The following is a 24,057-nucleotide window of genomic DNA, read 5'->3' on the forward strand; positions in this document are numbered from 1 at the left end:
CAAACCAAACAAAAACAAACGCAACACAGTAGTGGACACTGGAGAGGAAGAAATGAGTAAATAGGATCAACTAACTGTATAGTGATGGGTAGAAACTAAATTTTTGGTGAGCAAGTTGTAGGGGATACAGAAGTAGAAATAAAATGTTGTAACTTATAATGTTATAAATCAATGTTCAGTTCAGTTCAGTCGCTCAGTCGTGTCCGACTCTTTGCAACCCCATGAATTCAAGCACGCCAGGCCTCCCTGTGCATCACCATCTCCCAGAGTTCACTCAGACTCACGTCCATCGAGTCCATGATGCCATCCAGCCATCTCATCCTCAGTCATCCCCTTCTCCTCCTGCCCCCAATCCCTCCCAGCATCAGAGTCTTCTCCAATGAGTCAACTCTGCAATGTTACCTTAATAAAATTATATTAAGTTAAATTAAATGAGAGGAAGGGAGGAAATGAAAATAAACTGAATGACGAGAAAAACAAAAAAGCAAAAGGCTAAAAACAACTGGTACTGAATTCGGTGTACGTAAGACTTGAGATGGAAATTATAGAATCTAGGATTCTGTACTCAGACAAAAGACCAATTATAAAAAATACATTCATTATCAGTATGGTTTCTAATGAAATGATAGCTCAGATCTCCAAGCAGATGAATCAAAGGTCTTGTCTTTCATTCAAAGAAATGAAAAAAGTTGGTAAATAAATATACTCTTACTGTTTTAAATTGTTTCAGAAATGTATTTCGATTCCTTGCCTTAACACTTATTTTCAACAAACTAACCACCCATGTTACTGTTTGCAATAAAGGTCCTTCACTATATTTACTTGTCTCATTATTATCTTTAAACAAAGATTTTAAAATATTCCCCTACATCTTTATTATCAGACTTTGCCATTCTGTTTATTGCATTTCTTACTACACTTCCACCTTTAGTCTAAGCAATTAAATACAGGACACACATTAGGCTATTCATCATACCCTGACAAGCATACATCATACACTTCCAGCAGCTTTTATCTGGAATGAACATCACATCAGTACTACTACTGCATAATAAAGATAAATTATTTTTCAATTTAATAGCTAATAGACCAGCTAAAGATACCTTTACAAAACTGAAAAATAAACTATATTTGCAAAGATAAAAAAGTGATCTGGTTTCTAAATTTTTTAAATGCTAAGTATCTAAATATTTCACCACCACCACCTATATTAATAGAAATCCTAATAGCTCAATTGGTAAACAATCCGCCTGCAATGCAGGAGATCCTGGTTCGATTCCTGGGTCAGGAAGATCCGCTGGAGAAGGGATAGGCTACCCACTCCAGTATTCTTGGGCTTCCCTGGTGGCTCAGCTGGTCAAGAATCCACCTGCAATGCAGGAGACCTGGGTTTGATCCCTGGGTTGGGAAGACACCCTGGAGAAGGGAAAGGCTACCCACTCCAGTATTCTGGCCTGGAAAATTCCATGGACTGTATACTATAGTCCATGGGGTCACAAAGAGTCAGACAGACTGAGTGACTTTCATTTTCAATAATAAGGGGAGGTAAGGAAAGCATAGTGCTGCAGTCAGATGAGAAACACCAGAGAATGTTTACCTTTCGATTCTGATCATATGCAGAGTCAATTCCCAAAATGCTATTCACTTCCACATATGGATATTTCTTCTCCAGGACAGTGACCACATGTTCAACTTTCACTCTTTCTCCAGTCCTTACTTTGTTATACATCTAAAGAAAGAAAAACCAAGTAACCAACTACACTTTCAAATCCAAAATTTCAGAGTACTTATTACAAAAGATTTCAGAATGCAGAGGAAAAAGAAAAAAATAGCTATTTCTCTTAAAGGGCAAACGGGCCATATTAGCAATTCTCCCTTTTCTGCACTACTTCCTTATGCCTTCTTATGTTAGAAACTATATATTTGTAAAATAACTCAGTCAGTTCATTCTCACACATTAGAAGTCCAAAACACAACAATCTGTTAATTTTTTTTAAATCTGAATACTTATAAGTAATCCTTGAAATAAGCATTCATGTCCATGATGTTTAAGGGGAAAAGAGTTTCAAAATATGTATGGCATAATCCCTGTTTGTAAAAGGCAGACACAAAACAAACAACAAAACTGTGTCTATGCATACACAGTTAAGCACAGGAAGGATATACTAAGCAAGCTTTTAACAGTGGCTGCCTTTAGGGAGTAGAATTAAGGAGAGGGAAGAAGAGATTTTTAACTGACACTTCAATACTGTTTTTAAAAAATTTTAATAACAAACATAATTTTTTTCCTTTTGTGACTAAAAAGAAAACTCACTATCCTTTCCCTCATACACATAGCTATGAGGGGAAAAACTTTAAAAAGCAAACTTTAAACCCCTTATCCTCAGTAACTTCACATGAACCTATTTCATTCTCCACAGCCTACTGCTAATCATGGGTCCACCCTTACTTCTTACAGAGGTCACAGCATCAGCTCATCAGCTAGGACTCGTGCCTTTCTCCACCCTTCACCAGATCCACCTCCATATATGCATCACAGTGTGGTTTTTCAGTTGGGCTGGGGTTTAACTCTAGACCTGGATACCTGTTACGCAGCCCAGTGGGCTCAGTGACCAGGTTCCCTGCTCCACTCTGCGCTCACGATATTCTGTTCAAGTCACACTAACAACCCGGAGTCACTACCTCTGACCTGCAGTCACTGTTCACTGACTCCTGTCTGTTCACCTACGCAGAGCTGAGACAGCTTTACACTCCACAAGAACACCCTCACTCCACGTGGAGTGAGGGCCTCATGCTGCTGTAGCCAGCGGTGCTACACAGAACCACATCATCTCTGTGGAGGCGTCGCCCAATAGATCGTGAGGTGTTGGAGGATGGAGGAAAGCTTGCACTTCTTTGTAAAGGGTGCATCTTTAATAAAGGCTGGCCAAATAAGTAAAGGAACACTCAACTAATTAAAAAAAAAAAAAAGCCTCTGACTGAATCTCTAAACAATAAACAAAACAAGCATAATAAACAGCAGGCTGCCGCCATGATTACAGGTAAAACAGAAGTGGTGAAAATCAACTGCTTTAAACTAGCTTTTAAATAATTAACACTAATTTGTAAACAAAACTACTACTTATAAACTTTTAATACTCAAAAATAGAAGAAAAAAAAACAAGGAGAGTTCTCTGTTTGGACTTGAGCAAGTATCTCAAAATACACATATATAATTTAGAACACTTCAGAGTTTCCAGTTAAAAATAGAGAAAACAGATAATAAGAATTTTATGACTTGAATATTAAATGGATGCCTAATGAAAATATCATGATGATCTTGAAAAAGAATAAAGTTTTTTAAACAAGTAGAGAACATCAGTTACCAAAAGGCGTTAACCTGTGATTTCAAATTGTCAAAAGGCCAAAGACTAGGATATATTGATGTATTTAGTTTTTAAGGAATTAGTATCTAAGGAATCTTAGCTGAAATCTCAACAATCTATTATTAACATTAGTGTATCAATAAAGGCAACTCCTAACATATAAAATGCAGAAAGTTTGTGAATACTGTACCTTGTTCTCTTTCCAGAAATACAGAATCCCCTTACCACATACTGTTTCTGAGGGTAAGCTAGATTTTTAGAAATTATTCACCACTTTGAACAGAAACATACATGTGTCAGAATCTGGAAGGCGTGATAATCGTCCACTTCTTGCGCAACATAGTTATACGCTCTCAGAATAGCCACTCCAGCATCTTGCATCCCATCAACGTCCTCAGAGTCGTTAACCACGAAGATTAAACCAAGTCTGGGGGGAGAAAGGGGTGAGCAAAAAGAAGCAAATGAAACATCTCCAAGAATGCAACCCATCAAAAAAAAAAGGAAAGGCATCGTCTTACAAAGCACAGTTCACGTCATTCTCTAACGTGGTTGGCAAAGCTATTCATCACTTAAGAATAAAAAAAGCAAGTTCCCAAAGGTGGCTTAGACTATAACTATTGAAGCAAGTTGTTTCAAGAGCATGAAATGAGACATCGCTGACATGTAAGATGTTGCTATAGCTTAAGATGGAGATTTCGTTCTGTTTTTAAACCAAAACTAGGAGAAGGGAGAATTCTCAGAATGTGAAAGCATACATGGGTGTGGAGGATTTGGAGATCTCACCCCAGCGATACGAGCATCACAGGCAAATGGGAACCATTAAAATTTTTACTACTGTCCTTAGGTAAAAAGCTATATCCAAAGTTAATTACATTTTAAAACTTAAAGGAACAAACCACAAAGATACACCACCACACATGTACAGACTGGCCGAAAAGATTTGCACTGGCAATAGGTAGGCCACTAGACTCCATCTCAGAGCAAAAGCAATGAAGAATGGCCAGTCTTTAACTAAAATGGATCACAGACATAAACGTAAAACACAGAAAGTTGTAAAACTCACAGAAAACAACACAGGATAAAATGAGGTGATCCCGGGTTTGGCAATACCTTCTTAGGTCTAACCCCAAAAGCATGACCCACAACAAAAAGAACTGGGTATGCTAGACTCCATTTAAATTAAAAATTTCTGTTCTGCTAAAGAAACTGCTAAGAGACTGAAGACAAGCCACAGACTAGCTGAAAATCTGTGCAGAACACATATCTGATAAAGGACTGATATGCAGAATATGCTAAGAGCTCTTAAAACTAATAATTTTTAAAAAGTTAAACTGGGCTAAAGATCTGAACAAGCATCTCACCAAATAAGACATACAGTCAGCAAAAAAGCATATTACAAGACATTCAGGGACTTCTGTGGTGGCCCAGTGGTTAAGAATTCACCTGTCAATGCAGCGGACACAGGTTTGATCCCTGGTCAGGGAAGACCCCATGCGCCACAGGACAACTAAGCCCCTGCACCACAGCTACCGAGCCCATGAGCCAATGCTCCACAGCAAGACAGCCCACCGCCCTGAGAAATCCATGCAGCACAACCAGAAAGCAGCCCCCACTTGCCACAACCAAAGAAAGACAGGGTGCAGCAACAAAGACCCAGTGTGGGCAAAAATAAATTAATTTAAAAAAAATTTTTTTTAAGAATTGTTTTTTTTAAAAAAAGGATGCTCAAAATCACTGTCATTAGGGAATTTCACATTAAAACCATAATGAAATACCACCATACACCTAGGAGAAAGGGTACAACCCAAAACAGAAAACTCTGTCTGGAAAGGATGTGGAGCAATAGGAACACTCGTTTGTTGCTGGTGAGAATGTGAAATGATACAACCACTTCAAATATAATGTGGCAGTTTCTCAAGACACTAAACACATTTTACAGTGAGATAAAGCAATCACACTCAGCATTTACTCAAATGCAATGAAAACTTATATCCACACAAAAACCTGCACACAAATTCTTGTAGCAGTTTTACTCATAACTGCCCTAACCTGGAAACAACAAAGATGTTGTTAACATGCAAATGGATTGAAAACTATAAGACATCCACATGACTATTACTCAGTGATAAAAAGAAGTGAGGTCTCAAATCACAAAAAGGCATGGACAAAACTTAAAAGCAAACTGTACTGCTGAGTGAAACAAGCTAATCTGAAAATGTTATATACATTATGATTTGGGAAAAGACAAAACTACAGAGACAGTAACAAGGTCATTTGCGGGCAGGGGCTGGGAGAGAGGTAGGGAGGAACCAATAGATGACACCCAAGAGATTTTTAGGGCAGTGAAACTAATCTATGATACTGCTCCAAAATAATGGCGGAAAATGTCATTATACATTTGTCAAAATTCCCAACATGTACAACACAAACAGTAAACCCAGATGTAAACTCTGGACTTTCATTAATAAGAATGCAGCAACATCAGTTAATTAATCAACACTGCTCTAAAAAGTACAAAGTCTATTCATTTTTTTTAAAGTACAGCTTAAATAGAAGAAAATATAAACATATTTCAAGCATCATGCTCTCAGAATGTAAGTGGAAAATTTGTGTATCCAAAGATAAGGTGGTTGAGAGGGTTTGTTTCTGGATTAAAAATTGTCTTTTTTTTTTTTAATGTCTCTTATGACAAAAATCATATGAATAAGCTCCAGGCAGGAATGACCTAAATATTATTTTTATGAAAATAAAAATAAGGGAGAGAACCTAATTATCTCCTCAAAAAGTATCAATACTTCCCTTTCCCAGGTATTCAGTTTCTAAAAAGGGCATCAAAGTCGTTCTGTTAACTAAGTTCCAAAATTCAGACTTTGGAACCCTCATCAAGGACCAGCAAGAAGGCTCTCAGATTCGTTCTCTCCTCTCCTCACTGAACTGCCAACAACCCAGCTACCACATTAACGCAACAAAGGAAAACAACTGCTGGTCTGCCTTTCCCCTAATTGTTCACAACATGCCTATGAGGCCAGTGCCTTCTTATCTACCCTTGCAATCCGAAGACCACATTCCTTGTTCCTGTCTCTCAATCCAATTCAGTAAATTTTTAACTAGTGCCTACTGTGTGCCATGAGCCAACTTCTTTTTCTTCTTTTCAGTGAGTTCAGTCACTCAGCCGTGTCCAACTCTGCAACCTCATGACTGCAGCACACCAGGCTTCCCTGTCCATCACCAACTCCCGGAGTCTACTCAGACTCATGTCCATTGAGTCAGTGATGCCATCCAATCATCTCATCCTCTGACGTCCCCTTCTCCTCCCACCTTCAATCTTTCCTAGCATCAGGGCCTTTAATGTGTCAATTCTTCACATCAGATAGCCAAAGTATTGGAGTTTCAGCTTCAGCATCAGTCCTTCCAATGAATATTCAGGACTGATCTCCTTTAGGATGGACTGGTTGGATCTCCTTGCTGTCCAAGGGACTCTCAAGAGTCTTCTCCAACACCACAGTTTAAAAGCATCAATTCTTCGGTGCTCAGCTTTCTTTACAGTCCACCTCTCACATCCATACATGACTACTCTTATATTTCCCTTTTAATCAAACATAGCTCTGGCTATAATCCGCCACTGAGCCAGGTAGTATTCGTGTTTATATTAAAAATTTCATCGAATGCAAAACCTCTGCTTTTCCATCAGTGAAAACCCACCTTTTTCTTCAAAGTCTACTTAAATCCAATTTTGCCATGAAACCTCTGTCCTTCCCAAATATCCATCTATAGTCTTTTGTTTCCCTGAAATTCCAAAGAACTTATAACTAGTAAGGATATCACCCAGCACTTAACCAAGTATCTTACAGGAAGTAGGCGCTGTACTTTTCCAAGAGGGGAGAAATGTGCCTTATATACCACTCATAGTACTTAGCTCAGTGCTAAGTATGGAACACACAATAACATTTGTTAACTAAAGAGCTCTCTTCCTCTTTATTTTCATGTTTTCTAAGAATTCAAATTTTACCAACTCATAAAATTATCAGATATTATTTAGAATGTGAGTGAAAATACCTTAACCTTTATATGTAAAACCTTAAAACATTGTTCTTAAAAGGCACAGTGGAAATTCAGCCATTTAAATACTCTGTTGGTAGATTTGGTAAAAACTATTTAGTGAAATAAATGTGTCTGTTTGCATCTATAAAAAGCTGTGTATACATTTAGCTCTGAGTCTAACAAAAGTTCTTGGCAATACTTCTTATCTCTGCCAAAAGTGGAGGTGGGCTTTGTGATGCGGACACTTATGTAGGAAAATTCCCTTCCACTGGAAAATAAACTGAGATCACATGCTATTTTTACATGGGCTATTTACTAATAACTCAATGACAATAAGATTCTATTCATTAAGAATCAAGTTCTCTACCCCAAAATACACTGGCTTCATACTGAGCTAAAGATAAAACTGTTATTAATGATCCCCACAATTAATTATCCTAAAGTTCAGTAGTACCAGATCTGCATTTAAGAATGACAAACAAAACCTCAACTAAATGTTATATTATCAAATCAACAATGATGTTACCTTAGTGGTATATGATTACTGAGGAACATCTCAGCTGTGTTCATCAACTCTGCAGTGCTCTCGTGAGCAGGATCAACTATGAAAACCTATAGGAAGAGGGAAAGGAAAACATGAAATCACATTTATTCAAATGTCACTGGGTCAGGAAAAATGCCTTAAGTCTTCTTATTGGGTTGGCCGTTTCCCTCCAGCTACTTTTGAACCTTATAAAAAAGAAATTATACAAATAGCAGTTACCCTCCTTCTGTATTCAAAGAACATGGTACTCAAAGACTAAATGATTTTCTCATGATCTTATGCTAACATGAAAACTACATCCAGATACCTTATTCCTATCCTTCACTACTTAACAATACATATTTTATTAATTCTTCCACTTTAGAAAACAGAGATTAGCTTCTTGGGTATTTATTTCAAAGGACAGAACCCAATTTTTAGACCACAATAATAGGTATCATGTATTAAGCTCTCATGATGTGCTTTAAAAAATAATAGCCATCTCATTGAATCAAATAAAGTTCTCGTTTAATAAATTATTTCATATGCCAAGAAAAAAAAAGACTGAAATTTTGACTAGGAAGGGAAAAAAGGGGGTTTCAAAAGAGGGATGGAAGTACAGAAGATCGTTTCCCTGAAGAGTTCTCAGGAAGCCAACCTCGGCCCTCACCGGCCCCGCCTCTTCAGGAGCTACATGAGGGAAGAGAAAGACATGGGACGGGGAAAGAGGCCAACTAAGAACCTCTATCTCTCTAAAGCAGTGGAATAAGGATAAAAAGTAGGAGCTGGCAAAGATTTATTTAAGAGAATAAACCGAACTATCAAATTTTAGGGACTAAGCTACTCAAGAAAAACGGTATATAATTTATCTTCTGAGTGAAAAAGGAAAACCATCTTAAAACTCAAGACAATCTAGACCTTCAGGTTAAAGATGAGGAGCATCCCTTACACACGGACATTCCATAGCCCTACAATGAATACATTTCCAAACCCTTTCAGTTTGAACACAGAGCTAGAAAAAGAACATGTTTAGTGGCGGTAGTGGGGGGCGGGAGCGAGGCAGAGAAGCAACTAGCAAAGGAGAGAAGTGAGCTCTAGATGTGAGAGAAAAGGAAGAAGGCAAGGGAGAAACAGAGACCATGGCCCAGCCACAAGGAGCCCCACTCACCATGTTGTGCAGGTTCTTCCTGATCTGTCGGATTACTCCAGGAAAGGTGGGGCGAAGCAGTTCTTGCAGACTCGACGGCCATGAATTGTATCTGCTATCAACCTCCAGGTTGTTGATCCACTACAAAACAAAGAACACAACATGGTGTATATACTTTAGTTACCACCAGCGAAATTTGCAAAAATAACACTGAGACTTTATTTCAAGAAGAATCACACAGGAAAAGACCATTTTCAAAAACAGATCAAGTAGAAAAATGAGTGACCAGTACTTCCCTCTGGGCCAGTGGTAATGTCCCCAATGCAGAGAGCGCAGGTTCGATCTCTGGTCCAGGAAGATCCCACACGCTGTGAGCCAACTAAGCCTATGTGCCACACTGCTGAAGCCCACAAGCGTGGAGCCTGTGCCCGGCAACAAGAGAAGCCACTGCAAGGAGACGCCCACACACGGCCACTAGGAAGTAGCCCCTGCTCTCGATAGAAAGACCAGATGAAGCAAGGAAGACTCAGCAAGGCAAAAATAAATCAATAAATAATTTTATTTAAAAAGTGACTAAAACACAAGCCACAGAATATAAGGAAGTATTTGCAACTTACAAAATCAATAAAGGACTAGTGTCAAGAATACCTACAGAACTAACATATCAATTTAAAAAGTCAAGGAATGTACGAGAAATAGAAATGGGTCAAGAATATGAATAAGGAATTTATAGAGGAATTTTAAATGGGCAATTAACAGAAGGAAAGATACACAGCTTCGGTAGTAATCCAAGAAGTATAAACTAAGCACAGTGTAATTTCATTCATATTGTCAATATCCAAGAATAGGCAAAAATATAGAACAATGGGCATTTCCATCCAATTCTGAAGTCTGGAATAGTCACTTTGGAGAAAATGACCTACTAAAGATGAAACTTTTGTTACTATCCTACCACAAAGTTCTGCAGCTCCAGGTATCTACCCCACAAGGCTACCCACTCTGGTATTTTGGCTTGGAGAGAGTCCATGGGGTCACAAGAAGTGGGACATGACTGAACAACTTTCACCTCACTTCACTTCAAAGATGAAACTTTTGCTACTATCCTACCACTAAGTACTGCAGCTCTAGGTATCTATCCCAAATATTAAATTCTCAAATGCACAAAGAGAGAGGTACAAAAGGGCCATAACAATACTGCTCAAAACAGTAAAAAATTAACTCAGCAGTGGCCACTGGACTGGAAAAGGTCAGTTTTCATTCTAATCCCAAAGAAAGGCAATGCCAAAGAATGCTCAAACTACCACACAATTGCACTCATCTCACACGCTAGTAAAGTAATGCTCAAAATTCTCCAAGCCAGGCTTCGGCAATACATGAACTGTGAACTTCCTGATGTTCAAGCTGGTTTTAGAGAAGGCAAAGGAACCAGAGATCAAACTGCCAACATCCGCTGGATCATCAAAAAAGCAAGAGAGTTCCAGAAAAACCTCTATTTCTGCTTTATTGACTATGCCAAAGCCTTTGACTATGTGGATCACAATAAACTGTGGAAAATTCTGAGAGAGATGGGAATACCAGACCACCTGACCTGCCGCTTAAGAAATATGTATGCAGGTCAGGAAGCAACAGTTAGAACTGGACATGGAACAACAGACTGGTTCCAAATAGGAAAAGGAGTATGTCAGGGCTGTATATTGCCACTCTGTTTATTTAACTTCTATGCAGAGTACATCATGAGAAACGCTAGGCTGGAAGAAGCACAAGCTGGAATCAAGATTGTCCGGAGAAATATCAATAACCTCAGATATGCAGATGACACCACCCTTATGGGAGAAAGTGAAGAGGAACTAAAAAGCCTCTTGAAGAAAGTGAAAGAGGAGAGTGAAAAAGTTGGCTTAAAGCTCAACATTCAGAAAACGAAGATCATGGCATCTGGTCCCATCACTTCATGGGAAATAGATGGGGAAACAGTATCAGACTTTATTTTTGGGGGCTCCCAAATCACTGCAGATGGTGACTGCAGCCATGAAATTAAAAGATGCTTACTCGTTGGAAGGAAAGTTATGACCAACCTAGATAGCATATTCAAAAGCAGAGACATTACTTTGCCAACAAAGGTCTGTCTAGTCAAGGCTATGGTTTTTCCAGTAGTCATGTATGGATGTGAGAGTTGGACTGTGAAGAAAGCTGAGCACCGAAGAATTGGTGCTTTTGAACTGTGGTGTTGGAGAAGACTCTTGAGAGTGTCTTGGACTTCAAGGAGATCCAACCAGTCCATACTGAAGGAGACCAGTCCTAGGTGTTCTTTGGAAGGACTGATGCTAAAGCTGAAGCTCCCGTACTTTGGCCACCTCATGTGAAGAGCTGACTCATTGGAAAAGACTCTGATGCTGGGAGGGATTGGGGGCAGGAGGAGAAGGGGACGACAGAGGATGAAATGGCTGGATGGCATCACTGATTCGATGGACAAGAGTTTGGGTGAACTCCAGGAGTTGGTGATGGACAGGGAGGCCTGGCGTGCTGCAATTCACGGGGTCACAAAGAGTCAGACACAACTGAGTGACTGAACTGACTAAAATATCCATAAAAAATGAATGGATTACATGGTACATAATATTTGTACAAAAGAGCAGCGTGGGAAAGTATGTGTATAATATTTTGTTCATGTATATAAAGAGTATTTCTGGAAGGATATACAATGAACTGATAAAGCCTACTGCTTCTAGGAAGAAAAACTGGACAGCTCAGTGAAGACTTTTTTCAATACACACTCTTTTGTATGTCTTAAATTCCACATTGTTAATTTATAAAAGATATTTTTAAAAAATAAGAAAAATGTAAAACATGACATCATAAACTAGACCTTTATGTATCAAGCAGATAAGTCTTGAAAAACTGAAGGATACTGAGATATGGCATTTTTCAAAATTTTGAAAACATATGACAGGGAAGAAAATGATCAAATAAGTGACAGGAGGGATACATGCCCACTTCAAAAGACGAATTACCTGCAGGGAGGAGAGGGGTGGAACTAGAAGGAGATATAAAGAGGGCTTTGACTGAAACATCTTTTCTTCCAAGGAAACATGAAATGATTAAACTAACATTTAGTAAGTATGGCAATGGGTCCTATGATTGTTAATTATGTCAATATCCCTACTTTGTAATGAAAAAAATTCTATGGAAAAACGAATCATGTAACAGTGTTCATCAAGATAACAGTTATAACACCAAGTGAGAACTCAAGCAGGAAACATCTACATTCTGTATTACTCCCCTTCCCAAAAAATTTCCCTAAAATAAATGCAGGACAGACAGCACGAAAAAGGGCCTGGAGAGCTAAAGGCGCGGGTACATCTCTACCGCTTGTATCACTTTCACCACAACTACCCCAGGCAGCTCCAATCCCTCTAGTCTCTCATATCTGAGGAGACAAAGGCCCAGAGACATCACACAGCAGACATTAATCTATATAAATCATTCAGTATAAAATGTCAGTCTTTTCTTAAAGAGGCTTGGTAGCTAAAATAACATTTTTAAACAAAATCACACAAGACTAGCATGCAACTAAAACAACTAAACCCTTTCCCAAGAGGTGCTCAGCCGATTCCTACGGAGATGTAAAATAGGAAAAATCACTGTCTTCGCCACATTAAACCAAATGACTCTACTTTCTGGAGCATTTAAGAGCCTACTTTATTATATACACATATGCCATATAAGCAGTTGTTGCAAATCTTTGATGCCAACGAAAGAGATGACAGGAATAACTTATCTTTCATAGAAGACAAATGCGAGATCCATAATAAAATAATTGGCCAGATCACCCCCTGGACACTCACGGAATACCTACCGAAATAGCAGGGCTCCTGATGTCTACAGCATAGTCGGCCTCAGAGGGCTGTATATTCAGTTTCAAGACATTATGCAGAGAAACGCCTTCTATTCCCAGTCTATGTAGACCCTCCATCACCCGAGCTTCATTCCTCAATATATCAAACAGACTGGGGGAAAAAAACAGTATTTAGGAAAAAGGGCCCTAAAAAACATTTCTCACCATGAAAAAATTCATCAGTTCAAACTCAATGCCCCATCACAGTAGTTGAGAAATCAAAAGAGGAGATTCTTCCCTTGCTTCATTTTATCCAAATATGCAGAACAGAGTGGGTAAGACTTGCTTCTTGGTTGATATTATTTATACTTACCAATGTATACATTGTGTAGAGATTAACTACACACACACACAATTTGAGGATGAAATAATCCTAAATCTGGATTTTACACCGTATGTTTTTAAAAACACTAAAGTAATCTCCCCGTTATTTCTTATAACTGCACATGAATCTACAACTATCTGAAAATAATTTAGGAACACCAAAAAATACACTAAATAATATGTGTTTCAATATCAGTATCAATTCCCACAAGGCCCACATACATATGATCACAGAAAAAGGTCTGGAGGAATTCACACCCAACTTGAAAGGTCTGCAGGGTAAGGAAGATTAAAGAAGATGAAACGAAATGAAGACTTTACATTTTAGTTTCTTTATCTCTGCATTATTGAAAAGTGTTTACAAAAAGCTAGTACACAGTTTGTAATAGTATGGGAAATTAAAGGTTTTTTTAATATAAAATAAAAACAAGAGCAGTCTTTTAATGTGTTCTTTACCAATTTTTTTACTAGGTCTGAAAGCAGTATGTGGACATAAAAGCTTAATTAAATCAATGTGAAAAGTATCTTACTGTGGAAGCTGTTTCTTCTGCAGCATTAACCAACCACAGCTTTTGTTTTCACTATTATAAAGCCTTAGTGTCAACTATGTCACTTTTAATTTCAAGGATAAAATCAGAATTCCACTTATCTTCCATACCCACCTACCCCAAAATTCATGGGGACAATTTAGAGAAATTTAATCCTAAACCACATTTTAACAAAAAGATAGCTATTCAAATGATAGACACTTGGACCTTAAATGTCCAAGGTATCAGATGTACATTATGATAAAAAATGGCAAAGTATCACTCTGCCCATCCCAGCCAGAATATGGACTACCTAAATGCACTCACTGGGCTGGTAGGTCATCAGGTTTTGCAGCATGTCACATCAAGGAGGAACAACAGTCTGGACATATCACAAGGAGCCATACATTATTAAAACTTTCCAGAGTAAAAAATATTTATCCATACCTGAATATATCTTGTGTCTCTAAATCAATATGAAGTCCATTGATGAACAGTGCTGAATCTCCAGGCTGTAACCCTAAAGTTCCCTTGAAATACTGAAATATTAAAAATTGATTAAGGAGTAGGAAGAGAATGTTTAACAAAAATATCCACGTTTCTGGCGTTATACACAAATATTGACAATGATCATTACACTGTTTCCTACAATGTTGGGGTAGGGAGGGTATTCAATAAGCCAAGTGCTGAGATTTACTTTTCTGCTACCCTTGCCTGTCTGTGATACTAGTCAAGGTTGAGCCAGCAGTCACTAACAGCTGGCCTTCTGGATGAAGTCCAGGGATCTGATCCAAAAGGGTTTCAAAACCCTATACCTCCCTTACACCTCCAAACTAAGGCATATCAAGAAACTGAGTCGCTGAGCTAAGGGCGGCACCTATACACACCCAAGCTCTCTAAGGCCTGGCCTTTAGGGGGCCCTCCAACTGATGCTCACAGTCATGGTGGGACACACACGACTGCACAGCCCCTGCAGCCTTCAGAACTGCCTAACCCACTGGAAACACTGCTTTGATGCCATATCATAGCTTCTATTGACTTCTATCCTTTCCACTCAATTCTTCCTCTCCAAGGAAATCAGAACTGTTAATCATATATTAGACACCACACAATAAGAGAAGGAAAGAAACAAATCAGATGCTAGGAACAGAACTTAGATCCCTAAGCTCTCCCAGGGCTGGGAGTGAGCAGCAGGGACCGCTGAGTTCCCTTCATGATCCCAGTCAGTGGACCAAGAGAAATGAACTCTAAGATCTATCTAGCACTGTGTGGGAAAAACATAAAACAAAACAATGCCAAAGCCACAGCTTTTGCTTCTTTGCCCTGAGAAGATAAATGATAAGCAAGAGAAGGGTAGATAATAGAAACCTGCATCAATGAGAATCAGAAGTTTTTACACAGGAAAGAGAAACTCCACATCTGCTCACTCCAAGGCTGTGAACACAGCACCCTACTGACTGGGATCTATGAGAAATGAAACACAACTGAGGGCGGGGATCCCATGCTGAAAACAGGTGACCGAGTGGAAGTTATCAAATGCTCTGTTCTATTGGGCTTCAACAACCCTGCCAGGCAGAAGATGAGAAGATCCTTTTCTGGAGACTACACAGCTTAAGACGAAAAGTTTAAAGATCTGTCACTGGAGTACCCTAAGAAACGGCCATATCACCTTAGCCTACAGTCACAGAGGCGCATTCTTAGGGCTTTCAATCAGTTTTTTACTGTCTTGCTCTCCAATATAAGTATTTAGTGAGAGATCACCAGGTATCTCAGGAAAGCCTCCAACATTTAAGACAAGAGGCCAAGACAAAAAGAAAGGCAACTTAAAAGCAAACAGACTATGAAAAGAGAAGAAAACACACACATGAACCACTGACATCTTCAGAAAAGTAACACCATAAAAAGGAGAACCCAGTAACAATAACCCTTGTAAATTAAAAATTTGACAACTAAAGAAGAGAATCTCAACAAATGGTTTGAAGATCCATCCCAGAAAGTTTAAAAATAAAAGACAAAAGAACTAGAAAACAAGAAATAAAACATTTTTAATTAGGTCAAACAAGTCAAGAAGGTATAACATCTTAAGAGTAAACAGGAGTTCTAGAAAAACAGAAAAGAGAAACCAAAAAGACCAAATGCAAAGAAATAAGTCCAGAAAATTTCCCAAAACTAAAGGAAATGATTTTCCAGATGTAAAGGGTCCACCAACCACTAAAAAGTACAAAGACTTTTTGAAAAGGCATTGTTGTTGTCGTTCAGTTGCTAACCCGTGTCCGACTCTTTGCACCTCCATGGACTGCAGCACACTAGGCTCCTCCATCCTCTACTACTTCACAGAGTTTGCTCAGAATAATGTTCATTGAGTCAGTGATGTCATCTAACCATCTCATCTTCTGCCACCCTCTTCTCCTTTAGCCTTCAATCTTTCCCAGAATCAGGGTCTTTTCCAATGTTCTTCACATTAGGGGGCCAAAGTACTGGAGCTTCAACTTTACCATCAGTCCTTCCAATGAATATTCAAGGTTAATTTCCTTTAGGATGGACTGGTTTGATCTCCTTTCTGTCCAAGGGACTCTCAAGAGGCTTCTCCAGCACCACAGTTCCAAAGCATCAATTCTTCAGCACTCAGCCTTCTTTATGATCCAACTCTCACATCTGTACATGACTACTGGAAAAACCATAGCCTTGACTATACGGACCCTTGTTGGCAAAGTGATGTCTCTGCTTTTTAATATGCTGTCTACGTTTGTTATAGCTTTCCTTCCAAGGAATAAGCATCTTTTAATTTCATGCCTGCAATCACTGTCCACAGTGACTTTGGAGCCCAAGAAAATAAAATCTGTCACTGTTCCAGTTTTCCCCCTTCTATTTGCCATGAAGTGATGGGACTTGACACCATGACCTTAGATTTTTGAATACTGAGTTTCAAGCCAGCTTTTTCACTCTCTTCTTTCACCCTTTTCATGGGGCTCTTTAGTTTCTCTTCACTTTCTTCCATCAGACTGGCACCATCTGCTTATCTGAGGATGTTGATATTTCAACCAGTAATCTTAACTCTCAGCTTGGGATTCATCCAGCCCAGCATTTCCCATGATGTACTCTGCATACAACTTAAATAAGCAGGGTGACAATATGTACTCCTTTCCCAATTTTGAATCAGTCAGTTGTTGCACACCTGGTTCTGTTGCTTCTTGACCTGCATACAGGTTTCTCAGGAGACAGGTAAGGTGACCTCATATTCTCATCTCCCTAAGAACTTTCCAGTTTTTTTGTGACCTACACAGTCAAAGGCTTTAATGCAGCCAAAGAAGCAGACGTTTTTCTGGAATTCCTCTGCTTTCTCCATGATCAAACAATGTTAGCAAATTGATCTCTTGTTCCTCTGCCTTTTCTAAACCCGGTGTGTACATCTGAAAGTTATCAATTCACGTACTGCTGAAGCCTAGCTTGAAGGATTTTGATCATAACCTTGCTAGCATGTGAAATGAGTGCAATTTTATGACAGTTTAAACATTTTTTGGCATTGCCTTTCTTGGCATTATCACTGTGAAATTTCAGATTACTAGGGTCAAAGAAAAGATCCTATGATTCAAAAAAAAAAAAAAAAACCAGCATATAAAGGCTTCAGATGTCTCAAAAGCCATAATGGAAACCAAAATTCCAAAGACCAATGCCTTCAAACTTCTAAATAACTTCCAACCTATAATTCTATACCCAGCCAAGCTACTGATAAAATCAGAAACAGAAGGGACTTCCCTGACGGTCCAGTGGTGAAGACTCTGCTCTTTCATTGCAGGAGGCGCAAGTTCAATCCCTTGTCAGGGTACTGAGATCCATGCAACATAGGATGGTCAAAAAAAAAAAAAAGGAAAACCGATTTCCTAGAATTTACCTCACACACAACCCTTCTCATGAAGAATGATTTGCTATACGAAAATAAGGGAATAACCCAAAATCAAAGAAGACATGGAATCCAAGAGATAGGAGATTCAACAAAAGAGGTTAAAGGAAGGTCCCAGGATAACTGATATGTACCAGACATAAAGAGAGGAAGACATGGCAACCCACTCCAGTATTCTTGCTTGAAGAATCCCCATGGAGAGAGGAGCCTGGTGGGCTAGAATCAATGGAGTCGCAAAGAATCGAGCATTACTGAGCGACTAAGCACAGCACAACACTAGACACAAAGAACAACCAGTCCACAGTAAAGCAGATCAAAATTGATATAATCATGACAAAACTAAAGGGATAGTAGAGAGACGGGGACAGTGCCAATATGAAGTATTGGTAGACAGTGGGAGGAGAGGAAGCGCAGTGAAAGAAAGTTAAACCTCACCATTGTAACAGAAGCCAATATATGAGGCTGGAAAATGAGAAAGTACCAATTTAAGCTTGCTAGAATCCAGAGATAAATATCAAAAGAAATCAGGAGTTGAAACCAGATGCTTCTGGGAAGGGGGATACATAGGGAGTGAGACATGATAGGGGGGATGTTATTTTTCTAAAGAAACTGATAACATTATTTGAGTTATATTCATATTCAACTGTGATTAAAAATGGAAAGTATAAAAAAGATTCCAGAAATGAATCAAAATATCATCATCTTTAATAAAAGAAGAGCAAAACCATTAAATGTCACTGATTTAACTCACATTGTGCATCTTTAAAGATATAATACAAAATAGAAAGGTTACTATTTTCCATTGGTTAGTACCTTCTGATTCTCTTCCACTTCAGCTCTAAGTTCTGAACTCACAGCTGTTTTTGTTATTGCTCTAAGGAAAGAAAAATATTATCAGTGATTGGTTTAGTATTTGATATACATGACTTCAATTTCCCTATATGAAACAACACACGGTTCAATAAATTACAAAAAAAAACTAAATGGAAAAAACTAAACCTTTACAATTGATAAAATAAATTTCTCCTCTCAGATGTGTATATTTGTTCATTATCATAAGCTATAAAACCAAGGAAAAATAATAGTAATAGCTAATTTTAATGGAAGTGCAGTTATTTCCAGGAACTTAGTTAAATATATGCAACTCTATTCCTATACATCATCTCTACAGCTCATAGAATAAAAGGATAATGTTAAATAAGTTAAGGCTACAGACTGCTCAACCCTTTTAAGCATATGTATGTCTTCAACAGGGCTTCCCAGATGCCACTAGTAGTAAAGAACCCACCTGCTAATACAGGATACATAAGAGATCAGGTTTGATCCCTTGGAGGAGGGCATGGCAACCCACTCCAGTATTCTTGCCTGGAGAATCCCCATGGACAGAGAAGCCTGGTGGGCTACAGTCCACAAGGTCACAAAGAATCAGACACAACTGAAGCGACTTCACATGCATATATCAACAGCACACATGACTAAATAAGGATGTACTACATTATTGTTAAGTCCTGTCTAAGTGTTTTCCAAGACTAACCAAGTAAACAAATTTATTTACAAAAGCATCTCAGTTAAAACACCTCATTCAATTACTCAAAGGACTGACAATCATTTAAGTTTCTAAAAATGTGGCTTTTAAACAAGTTTGTCTCATATTTATGAGAAGTAGAGGACCTTTATAGAAATGAAAGCAATGCAGAAGAGCTGCATTCAAAACCTTAATCAGTCACTATGAACAAGTCAGCCTCTATAATTCATTTCCTTCATCAAGATTGATTAAGATGATATATATGGAACTGTTTAGGAAGAAAAGCACTAGAGTCCACACCAGACCCTAGATTAGTTACGTCTGCATATGTTAAATTTTGTTAACTCATTGAATCCTGAAAGACAGGTACTGTTATTTCTGTTTTATTGCTGAGGAATGTGAGTATTTGCAAAGTTACTCTCTTCAACCACACAATGCAAGGGTGCCTTCTTGAAAAGATGATACCATTAGTGGTACAGCACTGGTAGCAACAGAACTTTAGTTTTCTAGGCATTTTCATATTTTAGTGGCTTCAACATGGCGTAAGCATGGACATAATCAGACACATGTTAAAAAGAAGACTGTCTCAAAACTGTATTACTCTGTGTTACCTGGCTTTGGTGGGAAAGTTTTGACCGAGATCCTTCATAATCACGAGAGCTAACTCAATAGGTGCAGCCAAGATCCGTGCAGCAGTCTGAAAACTTAGATCTGCAACAACGTCAAACAGAAGTTGAAGTGTATTAATCTAACACAATGAGAAATGAGAAATAGGAAAAAAACATTTATTTCCCATTATTTTCTTGGTAATTAAGAATACCTTAGAATGCCACCATTTCAGAGAGTGTCCAGGTTTTACTCAATTCATAGGCTCCTAAAGTGTTTACTGTAGCTGTTTCTCAATCTGCCTGCATAAACACTAGGGTACATACCAACACATTTAGCACAGATTAATCCATCCCAAATCCTTTTCCTTCTTCTGAATTTACAACATATCACAAAGTATAGCAAAAGATTTTAGTAGATTATCTTGGGAAAAAAACTTTGATATATAGTTCTTTGGACCAGAAGAGCACATCCTGCCATATGAGATGCCTTTAGCATCCAACTGTTTAATAAATGTGTACATGTAGAAACACAAAGCTTCTGACAAGCTTGTTTCTAGTTTTACAAACTAACACATCTGGTCAAAGAGAGAAAGATCTGGTACTCTTCTATAAATATATATTATTCTGCTAAGTGTTACCTGTCTACAAAAGGACTTCCTTCCATTTCTGATAAATCACAATAAATCACATGACCCTTAAAATCTGTGAATAAATACAAACAAATACAAATTCTAACTTTTTTAACACTGTAAAATTTAGAACGATTCTTCTACATTTTTATTACCTTGCAACTGCCAGACTTTTAAAGGTGCCATTTCATTGGTGCTCTCAACAAGATGCTTTCTGAGTTCTTTCAACTGTCCCTTCAGGTCAGGGTGCAGGTCTCTGAAAGAAACACAAAATCAATTCCTTTCATGTGTCTTTTCTTTCCCAAAGCATTTAAAAGTTGACCTCAAATTTATCTTCATGACTTTTCCCTCTATATAATAGAAAAAATCCTACAATACAGGAAAAATATTAAAGTATAACTACTTTTCTTTAAAAAAAATTAATAAGTTCATTTAAAAACTAACACAGATTTTAAAAACGCATCACTACATAGTGATTCTCTCTTTGAGGGGATGGAGAGGAGTGGGACTGAGAGTAGGGAACAGAGAGGACCTCAACTCTATTCACTGTGTTTTACTCAACTTGTTTCTTCTTTTCTTGCTTTAAGGAAAAGAAGGCATTGTGTTGAAGGGAAAAAAACTCAATTCACAGTTTTTTCATACAGAAAAGCAAGTATGATAGCAACAATCAATTTTGAGTGATATGTAGGTATATTATTCTCTTTTTCCTGAATCTTTTTAATTTCTCAAAATAAAACTGCAAATATCTTGCTGCCAGTCCCAAAATGAATTTCTTTCAATACCTGCCCATAAATCCTTTACTCACGTGAATATAATTCAAGCTATCCAAAATAACTGGATTTTGCTTAGTTTTATCTCAAAGTATAGTGCATTCTATTTAAAGTTAGTAAAACAAGTTTTCAGAGGCAGAGATCCATCATTTAGATCAGAAGCACAGATGCAATAGACTAATTGTTTTTAAATATTCTAACTCAAAACTTCTTAAATGCCAAAAGTAAAACATTTACTCAGATCACTCACCATCCAACCAACACATTCGAGTTATTACAAACCTTTCTTCATGATAAAAGTGTCTTGCTGCTGCTGCTGCTAAGTCGCTTCAGTCGTGTCCAACTCTGTACCACCCCAGAGACGGCAGCCCACCAGGCTCCCCCGTCTCTGGGATTCTCCAGGCAAGAACACTGGAGTGGGTTGCCATTTCCTTCTCCGAAAGTGTCTTAAAATGGGTCAATTACTTTAAATAGCTAAATAACTATTCTGAATGTCCATAAAGGAAAATGTCTTCAATATTCTACACAATACCTTTGTGCTGTAAATACATGAAATCATAATGCTATCCAAAAAACAAACATAAAACGTGAATATGAAAAGGAATTATGGAAATCTAGATGCAATAAGAATGGAACCTGACTGCATACTGAGGCCATAATTGGTGCTCAACACAAAGAAATGTGCATAGGCACAGGATGAACTCAGTATGTGCAGTCACTCAACACGAAATCATCTCTGCTAAACTTTAGTTACATCATTTTACTCAACCAAATGTTAAAGCTAAAGTCTATGAAACTACACCTACAAATACAATTTCTATTTTTTAAAAAAGCACACCATAGATGTCCTAATTAAGATTTCCCTGAGCCCTGAGCAGAATTCAGGGCTCAGAACAATGAGAAGACATATCAGAAATAGCTGCAACATTTAAAATAAGAGCTAAGAAGATTTTTCAGGTAAAAAATTCCAAGATGCTTTCATAAAACAGTTAACGAAATTTTCTTCAAAAAGCCATTTTCTATCTTATTTCATATAAAGCAAATCGCAATAAAATGTATTTCAATGGAGCATATAAAATCCTCCATACCTATTATAACTCTTTTGCAATTTTTCAAGCTATGCTGAGCATAAGTAAATAGCTATAAACACAACATTATAAATCAACTATACTTCAATAATTTTTTTTTAAAGAGACAAAAAACAAGCAAAAAAAATAGCTAAAACCTCTTTAAGTTAAAATACACTTGATTTTCTCAGGAAAAGATTACATAAAATTATTAGATTTCTCCTACTATGTGAATCAAAAAGTGGAATGTAACTTTAATGGCATCAACTACAAGGTCCAAAAAGGGAAATCAACTTAAGCCATAAGCAGGCAGTCATAGTATCATGTAAGAATAATGTGCTTCAGAATTACTAAAAATCATAAACATACTAGAAACTAAATGGTCATCTTCTCATATCAGATTACATATGTAAAGTACTCTTGAGAAACAGGAGATATAGTAATGAGAAAGATGATACTTACAATGCTAAGAAGCCTAAAGAGTTAAAGAGAGTAAAACCCTCTCCCAAAAGAAAATACACACCTTAACTTTCCAAAGAGAAATCCTTGAACTTCATCAATAGGATCACTTTCACCAATCACTGTGGCGTTAACTTCAGTTCCTACAAAAGCACAGCAATTACATGTCTAATCATTCAGAATATAAAAATATTAACTTCATAAAATTTGAAAAATATAAGGAAACATTTTGAAATACCTGAAACTATAATAGCATTTATAAATGTGTTTTTTATATAGCCTGTGATCCTGGATAAAGTAAGACTGTATTTTTTCTTGAACTTTGGAAATTTTTACATTTAAATACTTCAAAATTAAGAATAACAGGTATTTCAATATCAAAATTCTGAGGAATCTATAACTAGGCAACTTAAGCCTAGATATAATTATTGAGAACAAAATGATGAAATACTAGGCTACCTTCCACGTACCAAAATCAATCATTTTTACCTTTAAAATAAAGCAAAAGGCATAAAAAGAGTACACATAAACCTTGTTGAAATTCAAAACCCTAGCATATTACAACAAGAAGTATCCATAATAAACTGTTCCAAGTCAGAAAATGACGACAACAACAACAAAATTAAACTGTTACATAATAGTTTAAGATTTCATATTGGATCACAAGTTAATTACTATTTGTGAGTTACTTATTATCAGTAACAGTAGCTACTACTTACTGAACTTCATTGTACAAAAACCTTTGTAAAATTTTTTTATCTACACATCTTATTTTCTCCTCACAAATACCATATATCATTAACCACGTTTTTTACTCTACAGAGTAAAAAATTAGGACCCACATAATTTGTCACCCAACTCAAACATAACAGAACCAAGATTTAAACACAGCTTCATCATTCTCCTAAATCTATTCTTTTTAATTAAAGAAAAAAATTCCCCTTTAATTTGTCGTATCTAAAGAAAACGCGTTGGTCTTAATTTACAAATTCACCTTTCACCTGAGTATCATCCTTGGCCTTGTACTCGGTGCTCTTAATGGCCAACTCCACACCATAGCCAGAGAGGTAAACAGGCTCCTTCCTGGGGTTCTGCAGACAGAGCAAGCAATCCATCACCACCGAGCTCCCACGCCATCATGACCACCTAGCTCTTAATGCACCATGGCATACAGAGTGCAACCACATTAATGCCATGCAGTCATCACCTAGGATCAGGTACTCATGATACGCTTGAACTTCTATGGAAATCCTCAGATTGTGGATCCTGCCACAAGTGT

At 37.6% G+C, this 24,057-nt stretch overlaps 1 protein-coding gene across 4 annotated transcripts in view; it reads right to left on the bottom strand.

Moving 5' to 3' along the window:
• Positions 1–24,057, bottom strand: part of UGGT1 (UDP-glucose glycoprotein glucosyltransferase 1) — a 116,291-nt gene that overhangs the window by 72,903 nt on the left and 19,331 nt on the right. For all 4 annotated transcript variants that reach the window (XM_012130346.5, XM_004004484.6, XM_060411070.1 and 1 more), the window contains exons 7-17: positions 23,773–23,869; positions 22,843–22,921; positions 20,638–20,738; positions 19,857–19,956; positions 18,534–18,594; positions 14,267–14,358; positions 12,930–13,080; positions 9,098–9,217; positions 7,933–8,018; positions 3,657–3,792; positions 1,598–1,729 (exon numbers count right to left, since the gene is read on the bottom strand). In XM_012130346.5, coding sequence (XP_011985736.2) covers positions 1,598–1,729; positions 3,657–3,792; positions 7,933–8,018; positions 9,098–9,217; positions 12,930–13,080; positions 14,267–14,358; positions 18,534–18,594; positions 19,857–19,956; positions 20,638–20,738; positions 22,843–22,921; positions 23,773–23,869 — 1,155 coding nt within the window. The remainder of the gene's footprint in view (positions 1–1,597; positions 1,730–3,656; positions 3,793–7,932; positions 8,019–9,097; positions 9,218–12,929; positions 13,081–14,266; positions 14,359–18,533; positions 18,595–19,856; positions 19,957–20,637; positions 20,739–22,842; positions 22,922–23,772; positions 23,870–24,057) is intronic.

Source organism: Ovis aries, chromosome 2, assembly GCF_016772045.2.
Source record: "Ovis aries strain OAR_USU_Benz2616 breed Rambouillet chromosome 2, ARS-UI_Ramb_v3.0, whole genome shotgun sequence".
Lineage (NCBI taxonomy): Eukaryota > Metazoa > Chordata > Mammalia > Artiodactyla > Bovidae > Ovis > Ovis aries.